The following is a 10,891-nucleotide window of genomic DNA, read 5'->3' as shown; positions in this document are numbered from 1 at the left end:
GTTTGGGAGTTAAATGGTGCCAAGGTGCAGACAGTGGAAACTCCATTTCATACATCAGAGTACGGCCCTGATTTTCTGTACATTAATACTGCTCCAAATACATGAACCAGCTTTAAATGCCAAGTGTATGAAATTCACACTTGTTTTGTGGGCAAATTCCTAAAACACATCTTTGGCTTTGCTACTTAGCAACTCTCTTTCAGGTAAGGAGAAAAATGTCCCTCATCCACTTCTAGGAGAGATTTGCTGCACATGAATTTCGCAAGTGCTTGCTCCAGAAAGATACTGCATATACCACAAGTGACTGTGACAACCTAAGGCAAATTCATGTAGAAGCAACTAAGACAGCTGCAGGGTGGTTGTGAGGTAGAATTTTGACAGAAACATGAGAAATTCTTAACACATATTCCATGTTATAAAAGGACAGATAACAATTCATACTGCACCATGTCCTGGAAGTTGCTGCACTGGGGGATTATTGAGAAACACACAATTCATCCCCTACTAAAAACCTGCATCAAAATAGCAGACTGAAGTACTTGAAACAGTTGGTAGACATATGAAGAAATTCTGCAGTTTTCAGAAACACTTTTAAAGTGTCTCAACAAACTAAGCAACAAACTCATCAGACAGAAGTAGGAGACTGAGAGATGACACTGGATTTTGGATTTGTGTGTCTAACCTACCTCACTGCTGTGTCCATTAACCTTTCACCTTTTGGCTGTCCAGTCCACTACTGAGCTTGCTAGCTGCTTGGGGCAGAGACCATACCCCACCTGCACTGGTGCAACTGCAGTGGTTCTTCTGCCACCATATTTGAAAATCTATTTGCAATATATTTTAGCAATTGATGCAGAAAGCTTGATAATCTGATTTGAGAGATTTCAGACTGAAGATGACTGGAAAAACCAAGCTGGTGTGTTATACCTCCAAGTGGAGGATTTTCAGCCTAGGGTTAGCAATGCTACCAAGACGTGTTTGGAGATTGCAGACATGACCTGACTTAGCTCCACCCAGCACTTCTGCCTTCAAGCACACATTTGCAATGCCAAGAGACTTCTGCATGCTTCTGAGAAATGCCTTTTATTGTATAACAGCAGTTGTCACGTGAACGTTCACAAAAGAAGTCATTCCATAGCAATACCAAAATCAAATTATTACACAAATGCAAGAACTGAAACAAAACAAAACCAGAATTAAAATGAGGAAAAAGCAGTGCACTGTTACACAATGTAAAACATACACAGAAAGCTGAATTCTTCTGCTGAAGGGTCAGATGCTCATCACCATCACAGGAAAGAAGTGATTTCGACTCTTTCTTCCCTCCTCCAAAACAAGAGGCAAACTTTAAAGTGAGATATTTCAAAGATAGTTGCATTTGTTCTGTACTCTGCAATCTTATTTCAAACATGAATTGGGAAGGCTAAAAGAACCTGCAAACAGCATTACTGAGGTTGGTCAGAAGGTCCTCCCTCTTCCAAAGGGCAGTATGAATGCTATCACAGAAGATTATGCCCATCTGGCAAATGGTTCAGTTCACCAAAGAGAATTTTGTCCTTAAAATAAACAAATAAGCAAAACATGAAATAACCTATCCTAGTTAACAGTGTTGGCTTTGAAAATGCCAACATGTTTTGTTGGCTCTCAGTGGCCTTTTGAGAAGAGGTGGAGCAAAGACATTACAAAACAAAAGTCCAAAAAACAATTCTTGAGATCAGAAGTATAGGCTGTTCCTAGACTTTTATACCAAAGAAACAATTGTTCTGTAACTGATGATTTTCTGTATTACTGTATAAAATTATATTTATTAGAAAAAAGGCTCTGGAATACTTTAAGGCACCTCATGGTGAAGAAATATTTTAAAGGCTTAAATAACTCAGAAGACAGAGTTCTTTTTCCAAGATTGCCAGGAAGAAACGCTACTTACAGTAACCTGCTTTGCTATTTCCAAATAAAGCACAACATTTTTTAAAGTGGAAGTTTAAATCTATTCAAATTTTTCTTTATAAGGAAACATAAAGCACCTTGGCAGAAAGATAATTTATTCATTTAACAGACCAAGACTTTCACCACAGGAAGGCCTTTTTCATCCCTGATCTGAGTTTTGCCATTCAGGTACATTGCACCTTTTTACTCAGCTGAAATTAAATGGTTCAGCCAATCTTAACAACTGAACAAAACAACTATCAACAGCAATACCAACAAAAAAATCTAAAGGACAATTTCCTCACTATTTTTGTTACTTTAAATCAGAACGATGATATAATGCCAATGACAGACATGAATGACTCACTATCAGTTGTTCTACTCAGCAATTTAAGGCTTTCAGATGTGATTTTGTAAAAAATCTGTTTTGTCTTATATTGATACTTGATACCTTCAGCTAGTAGTGCCTTGCCAAAATATGTGAAGAAGCAGAATCAGCATTTTCAGAGATACCTAGCATTTTTGTGTATATTCAAAAAGCTCCAGTATCAAATTAACTCCAGCTTATAGACTGACAGCTAGATCTGTCAGGGTCTCATACCAGTGAGTCTGCAGCAGCCCATGTTTTGGAGCTCTGCTCTGAAATATAACTTACCATAGATTCATTTCAGAGCAGAAATGAACTAAAACTCTCATTACCCTTGGTTTACACATGCATATCTCCTTGGTTCTGATAAAAAAAATATAAACTCCAGGTATGTATGGCCAGGAGAACATAGTATTCTCTCAGTATTTAAAAGTCTCTGTATTACTCTCTTGTAAGAACTATTTAGAAATAAAAGAACTCACTTTTGTAAAATACTGTTAGACTCTGAATACACCCACACTGCTTAAAAAAAGAAGATAAACAAATGAGCTTGAACTCCTGACTCCATGCACTGCCTTACTGGTCAGCTCACCATAGCTCTGTTTTGCACAACTACAACCAGGTCTCTCCAAGGCAAAGCTTGAGCAGAGTTTGGACATGGATCCAGGGACCCTTGCCAAAAAGGCAGTTACAGACAAGACCATGTGAGGTTGAACTTTCTTCATGCTACACAGTTTTCCAGCATTATCCCACGTGACTTTACACACTGAAGCAGTTCACATCTTCACATACCTGTCCAATGAAGTGCAGAACAGCCCTATCTTTACTTCAGACAACTTTAATGGAAAAGAAAATCACAACAAAACACACAAGATGATAATTGTGTTCTAGGACCATAAGTGGACTCCATGAGCCCAGAGAAGACGAAGGGCCAGCAGTACAGAAAAGTGAACGTGGCTGGTGTGCTCTAAGAAGGATTAGTCATAAACACTTCTTACATGACCCCATCTGTGCCACCTGGCTTTGGGGACTGGTAGCTGTCCTTCATTGTCTGATACTTATCACTAGATGTAGCACAAGCCTTGTGCCACACATCACTATGTGAAGTTCAGTTCCACTGATCTCAGTGGAATGTGTTACAGTCTAAGCTGCTGTACACTGCAAAAAGTGTTAGGACTTGACAAAAAAAGGCCAGGGACAAGAGAGCATCTCGTTTTGTAACTTCCTGCTAAAGATGCCAGAAGGATGTTACCAACAAACCCAAATATCCCATGTTTGTTCCACCACCTCCAAAGTGCCCCTGTGCCCTTCTGCTTGGCTGGTGGCACTGAAGGCAGGATCCCCTCTCTCTTGGGATCTCACAGCAGGACAGCAAGCTCCAGTGCAGGGAAGATCCTGCAACATGGGAATGAGGATTCTGCCTTTCACCATGGGGCTGGGTCCTGAGCAGGAAAAAGTCCTTGCACATGAGCGATTGTGCTGAGGCACAGTCTTTGGCATGAATTTACTTGTCAGTAAGGAGAGATTAACTTTGTATTTGACTCAATTATTTTCTGGTAGAACTGCTTGAAATGAGCAACATTTGTGTTTGCCTTACTTTTAGACCACTGGGTGAACATTGGGTAAGTAACTTTTTTTTGGCATTACAAAGGTAATTGCAAGCATCTTCAGTCTTTTTAAAAAAGCACAATGTTTTTCATGTCCTGAAAAGATCTGTTGCCTTTTAGTCTCTCCTGTGCCCTTTTAAATAGTAAGATGAACAGACGTATTTTCTAGTGGACCTCAGAGAGTAGCTCACTAAAGCTGAAAAAATCTGAAGCAGCACAGCATTTCCTTGATTTATATTTCAAACATGGGAATAGTGCCTTTGTGTTAAAGTGTTTTTCTGAATCAGGACATAACTTCTGAATATGGAACCCCTCTCTCTCATTGCATTTCTCTCACTATCAGCAACAGCCATTCAAAACTCAGGCTGTACTTTCCTACCTATTCTGGCAGGAATGGTAACTTCAAACAGCTTAAGTTCAACAGAACCCCTGATGCAAAACTTTAAACATACTAAGGTTACATATTTTTAACATACATTTAATGAATTTGTTGTGTACCCTGCAGTTACAGCTTTGGCTTGAAGGCACAAATATTAAGGCACAATAAATGCAAATAATGTATACATTTCAATGTGTTGTGTTGAAGATAACTTTGTACTACACAGTACTTAGGTATAATGACATGTCATTCAAACGTTTCCTCAAGTTATTTTAATACCTTTTTTTCTTTGATAACCTGCATAAAAACAGGAATGTATGTTAAATTATTTAAGTATTCCTTCAGTGCAAATGTAGTAATTTTCTTCTAAAGTACAGAAGATAGATTTTTCAGCATTTGGATTTTAGCAAAATAAAAACTAATATTTACACTCATCTTGAACAGCATCATTTGAACTATTTATCAAAAAATAAGTATAGAGTACTTTTTTTGCTATCAAAAAGAAAAAGTATTTTTGGCTTCTTCAAGTCTTTTTTCTAGCAACCTGCATAGCTATTTATGACACGTAGAAAGACAGTTGCTCTAAACAACTAAGTTGCACACTTCTGAATCTGCTGTTTAGACACAGTTGTCACTCTCAAGTGACACTGAAAAAATTTTGGTTTTGCTTGCTCTCAAAATATTTCTTAAAGAAAAAAAAGGCACATTCCAATTATTTTAATAAGCTCCAAAAATGAATACTAGACTTGTTAGGTGTCCTGCACCTGTTTAAATAAAAGAGATCTCTACCACGTAACTTTAAAACAAAAACTGAATCTGCCTAATTTCCTTAGCAATACAAACATAATTATTTGGAAAGGAAAACATATTGCACTGAAATTAAAGAAACAGGGACAGTAAAAATTTTCTTCTCCATTTTAAATAGGAAGGATGTCCAGTGCAAAGACTCGCCCACCCCTTTCCTCTCCCGTGACACTTGCAAACATTGCCACTGAGTTTAGATGATCTCAGGTTTACATTCTGTAGAAAACAGTTAAGGCTATTAGGAATCACAGTGCAGTTTCAGTTACGTATAATCCTGAGGAAGAATCCAAGGAGGAGTCTGTGGCAAGATGACCATTTTGAACAACTTCTGGGTAATTCTTACTGAAGTACACCTAGGAAAAAAATCAGATTCTGTGAGCAACAATGCACCAAACACCTTATAGTATCCAACAAAACTTGTGAAGATAAATACAGTAAATACATATGCTTAAAAAATCCCATCAGGAACTTCAGGTTAGTGGCCTTCAGTAACTTTATGTCACTGAAAAATTAGTACAATTACTGTATGATCTTATATTATAACAAAACCTATGAAAAATCCCACACAACCTGTAGACCCTTCAAATGTTGTTAAATCAGATAAATAGATACGTTTTATCACTTTACATTAAACTGATAAGTAAAATCATTTTACTAGCTCAAAACATGGAGATAAATTAAAAACAGGATGACAAAGAAGCTGTGAAATCTTGCGTCTGCACAAGGGTTTCTCATTTTCACACATAAAATGAACACAATGGATTTGGATGTTAAAATCAGGTTGTAATCCCTGTATTTTACAAACTATGATTGACAACCATTGAAACTTCGAAGTATATGTATGAAATATCCCAGCGTTTAATTTGTGCTGCAGAGCAGTTATAGGGCCTATAGAAATGTGATCTCTGGATAGCGAACCACAATAATGAAAGAAGAAGCAAAAGCTTTAACAATGACTCAACCAAGCAACTTCTCTAAAACGTAAGATGATACCAAATAATAGGACAGTTCTTTGCCAAGCCTTTGAGTTCCTGAATTCTACCAATTTCTAGCTCAACTAGAAGAGATACAGGTTTCCTGATAAATGTATAATCAGAACATAAAGGAAATGAAATGCTGTCAAGTTTCACTGTTCCACAATCATCAGTTTTTAGCAGCTGTATCATATCTCTGTTCCTTGACAGATGCGCATAACAAAATGAAATAATGTCAAGACTTGTGTGCTCTTATCTGAAAATGTGTTTGGGTGAAAAAGGACTTCAAATGCAATTTTTTTTCAAAGAAGAATGTGAAAAGTTTTGTTTGAGTCTTTAAAAAACAGAAAATACACTATCTTTCTGAAGCTGACACGTGTCACAAGTTAGGTATAGTCAGACTGCTTTGACTACAGCTTATGAAACATTTCTGCAATTTATATTTAAGAGTGTTGTCAACAAAGGTCAGTTTGTTTGATAATAAAGTCCTTTTCATATACATGAATACAAGTGTAAGACACCCAGGATAAAAAAGAAATAGTCATTCTATAAAAACATTCCTGTAAGTACCGCTGTCATCTTTTGTGCCAACATGCTAACACAGAGTATATGCATCTTTATAAGTTTCAAAGAATATTAAAGCCTGATTTGAATCAACAGAAAAATTGGAAGTCCTGTTAAGAAGCATTCTTCAGTAACCAGTCACAATCTGATGCAATTGAAGAAAGTTAATGAGGCTGCTGCCTGCACACATGCTGCAGTCCCAGTTGTGTATTTTCATCCTATTCCTGGTTTAAAACATAAAACTTTGGCATACTTTTAATGCAGCTTTTCAATGTGATCTTTTCTTAACGGAAAGCTAATGGAAAATCTTGGCACATTACTAGAGATGTAATGAAATGGCAGCTGCTTTTCAACTGTCTCATTGCAATTCTTCCCCTGAGCCCAATCCCTCAAGATATTAAATGCCCAAGTCTTTATACAAAAGTTTCTTCCACTGCCAACAGAGCTGCAACCTTTTTAAAAGTAATCACTGAGGTGAGATAACACCTAGTATTGTAATATTTACACATCTGTCATAGCTTTAAAATAAAATAAAACAACACTTATTTTTCCCTCAAATTACTTAAAACCCAACTCATGGAAACCCAGCCCTATCCTGATGCCACTAAAGCCTGCAGAAAAGCCTCTCTCAGCACTGCCAAGAGTGGGGAGAACACACCAACTCCTGTTTATCTGAATAATCTAGCCCTTTTATTTTTTTCTTTTTAAACTGCTCAAAGACTATTTCTTACTTTCCCATAGAATATTCTCCTACTAGCTTCCTGTAAACGGAGCAAAGATAAAAACAGCCTTACAGTGTCAAGCACAACTCAACTGCCATCAGGCTTATGGGCCAATTAATATATACTCAGTGGTCTCCAATATGAGCTGTGCCTGTGTTGTTTTCTTTGACATATGCACAAAAAATGGGGATACTGAGCAACTGAAAGAGACATACAAATACCAGTGTACAATGATGTTGATCAATGCAGAAGCCTAAACTAAGGCTGCAGTAACAGCTCCATCTTGCAATGCTTAGCTAAGATGCCCATGAGATTTTTCATTTAAATTAAGTTCTTTAAATACGTCCGAGTTAGTCTTCCAATTTAAGATGTATAATCTCTCTTCATTTGCATTTAAAGAATACATGCAGAATCCATACTGTTCCAGAAAATGCATTTAAAGTCTCAGCTTACTGAAAGAAGTTCTTGGTACAAGTTTGTTTTGTACAGGTCCAAATTGCAATAAATCAAGATTCAGATTCAAAATGTAATAAATTAAATAATCATTGCCAAAGCACAGCCACATTCCAAAGCATTTTACTTAGCAACCCACTGTAATGCCTTTTGAAAAGTGTGTATATATATATCATATTACCGTTTCTTTTTATGTGCAGCACACTGTTTTCCAAAACCAGAAAAAAGCTGTTTGTAAAAACAGCTCTTAGTAACCACAGTAGGAATGTAGGAGACCAACAGCAATGCATGAAACAGACTCACTAGTTTAAAAAGAAAAGCCACTGGAATCAGCTCTTCTGACTAAGCAAGTTCTCTGAAAGTATGCACGAAGCACAAGGGACAGCAACAACAAAACCCCTGAATTGTCCAAGTCCTTCAAACAGAAAGAACTGTAACTGCTTCTGGGTAGCTGCTGACTGGAGATGCAGTCTCTTGATTCCCATATTTTTGGGCTGAGTGTGGATAAGCACCATGCTTTGCATTCTTGGCAGATGCTAAAGCTTGTATCTGCCTTCTAGCCTGGGAGTTAGCAAACTTTTTCATCAAACCACATTTCAGCAAAGACTGGTTTCTGGATCTCTTCCCTTCCTGTACAAAATCACATAACATTGATGTGGTAACTGCAGATGACTATATGGGCAAGTAACATCAAGCAATTACTTCTATACATTTTGAATTTTCTTTGAATGCAATTGTGCAGTTGGGGAGGGCTGCAGGGAGGGAAGGAGAGACAGCATGACACAGCTAAATTTCTACAGATGACAGCTGGATAGCCTCACCTCTTGCCTTTCCAAGGATAAAGCCTTAGGAAGCTGGCCTTCACTTTGCAGACAAACAATGGTCATATGAATTTGAAGCTCTCCTTTTAAACATCACTTACATAACCTCCAGATTGTCATAAACATACTCTAAAAAACATGGCTGACCCATTTCTTTCTAATAATAAAATATATGAAGTTACATTGCAGCAATGGAGAATGACAGCAGGACTCAAAAAATAGCTTTGTTCAGGACAAAGCTGTTTCCTCAGTTCTGTCATACAAGAATTTACAAGTGTACACTCTTAGCTACAATGCTTCACTTGAAAAACTCCTTAAAAAAATCTGAGTATATAAACAGACACAGAAATGTCTTCCACAATCTTCAAAAAGTCCAGTAAAATAGGATCCAGACATAAGCATGCAGCCTCCATGACAGCACAATTTTTCATTTTTTCCAACTTGCTGAAAATTCACTAATTTTTTACTGGAAAATAGTCAGGCACCTGCCATTTTGTTTCTTGCCTTTGTGTGTTCCCTGTCTTCTGGTGTTTTGTTCACCCAGGTAACAGTCTGGACTCTGTTCCCCTAGCTCTCCTACACACATTGAGCATCTTGAGGAAAGGAAAGCATAAAGGTTAAAGACCTTTGCCTCCTGTCTCTAAAAGGCTCCCTTAGCTTACTACATGCTTAATACCAGTGCCTTACTTGAATGCTGAAGTACAGTTATATGAATATGAAGGAAGCTGCTGCCAAATTGAGCACTGTAATTCTTAACTGAAGCAATGCTGAAACTTCATTGGCACTGAGAAAATTAAGATCTTGCTCTGGACATCCTGTGTGGTAAATTATCAGGAAAAAAGAAAGCAAGCCAAAGTTAAAGAGTTCTTCAATCACAGGTCATTTTTTTATCTTATCTCTGCTTCAGCTTTCCATCTAAAAAGTGGAGATGATAGAGCCTCACCTCAGAGGCATATTATGAAAATTAATCCATTGATGTCTCTTAAACACTTTGATTGCCAGAGGAATGCTCACAATTACATTAATAATTCTGTACTCAGAGTAGGATTTGAACAGTAAGCAGTAAATCAGGCACAGAGCCTTGTAGGGAACAAGGAGGCAACAAAACATTCAACAGTTGTTTCTTAATTGAGCCCTGCTCATCCTATGTGCAGAACAGAGCAAGGGTACAAGGATGAAGTAAGAAACAGTAAGAATGTGATCACACCCCAAGACCATAATGTAATGCACAGGTACTGAACCCCAACTAAAATATGATGGGCCCTTTTAAAAATATACATGTAACAGATAAATGCTGGACTCTGCAGTCTCAGCATGCTTTTTTACAGGAAGTTCTTTTAGGATCAATGACCAGTAGAGGTATGTCATATATTATTTACACTTACTGTTTTGTGTGCATACAAAAGGATGCAAGAAATCCAAACAACCTTTCAACTCAGGGTATATGAATATACCTATCATTTGGAAGTCTGTATATATTCCACTGAAAATACTTTGTTTTGCAAAACTGACAGATTCTTTAGCGGAAGGCTTACTGCAACACTGAATATGCTAACTTGAGATAAACTACAGAGACAAACTTAATTATCTCTTCTTCTAAAATTACCCGTTTTGCTGTTTCAATCAGAGAAGCCGCTTCAGTCTTGCCCACTTGTTGCACCATTTTATAAAACAAGCTGTCTTGTTCTTGCAGCAAAATGTAAGGTTCACCATATTCTTTCACTCTTCCTGCATCTAAAACCTGTTAAATTAGCAGAAACCAAAGTGTTACCATAGGAAAATTAAAAATTAAATGTTAGAGTTTAAAAACCAAATGTAGGTGACTACAAGCAAGGGGGAAATTTATGCAATTTAGTGCTAAGAGGAATTTTGTACCCTGAAAATGAAGTATGCCCTCTTCAAACTAGTAAAGCACTTTCTCAGTTTACAGACCTGTTGTACAATTTTAGAGTGCCCTACAGCCATTCCACCTATAGAAATCCAATGTAAAGTTATGCAGAATATGGAAATACAATGTTTGTGCAGTCAACAAAGCAGATTATAAGATTCATTGTGTAAGAAGGAAATAAAGAGGTCCAAAATGGTCTCTGAAGTAAACAGCTGTGGGTAAAAACCATGCAATAACCACCAAGACGGTTAAGGGAGACGAAGTAGGTCTTTTGAATTAGAGGAGGTGAAGATGTAATTAAAGAAAATGAGGGTGTTGCTGAAAAGATAAACAATTTCTTGCATCAGTTTTTGCCAACTATATATTAGTAAGATCCTTAAGCCTGA

General features: G+C 37.2%; 1 protein-coding gene across 2 annotated transcripts in view; it reads right to left on the bottom strand.

Moving 5' to 3' along the window:
* Window positions 1-1,064: 1,064 nt before the first annotated feature.
* ABCC4 (ATP binding cassette subfamily C member 4 (PEL blood group)) overlaps window positions 1,065-10,891 on the bottom strand; it is a 145,916-nt gene continuing 136,089 nt past the window's right edge. Inside the window, exons 30-31 of one of the 2 annotated variants that reach the window (XM_071549439.1) lie at window positions 10,224-10,358; window positions 1,065-5,436 (exon numbers count right to left, since the gene is read on the bottom strand). In XM_071549439.1, the coding sequence (XP_071405540.1) occupies window positions 5,329-5,436; window positions 10,224-10,358 (243 nt within the window). In that variant the 3' untranslated portion in view covers window positions 1,065-5,328. Of the gene's footprint in view, window positions 5,437-10,223; window positions 10,359-10,891 lie in introns of those variants that run through there. The other variant, XR_011697161.1, reaches the window with a different exon arrangement.

Source organism: Pithys albifrons, chromosome 1, assembly GCF_047495875.1.
Source record: "Pithys albifrons albifrons isolate INPA30051 chromosome 1, PitAlb_v1, whole genome shotgun sequence".
Lineage (NCBI taxonomy): Eukaryota > Metazoa > Chordata > Aves > Passeriformes > Thamnophilidae > Pithys > Pithys albifrons.
This window is presented reverse-complemented; position numbering and strand designations above follow the sequence as displayed.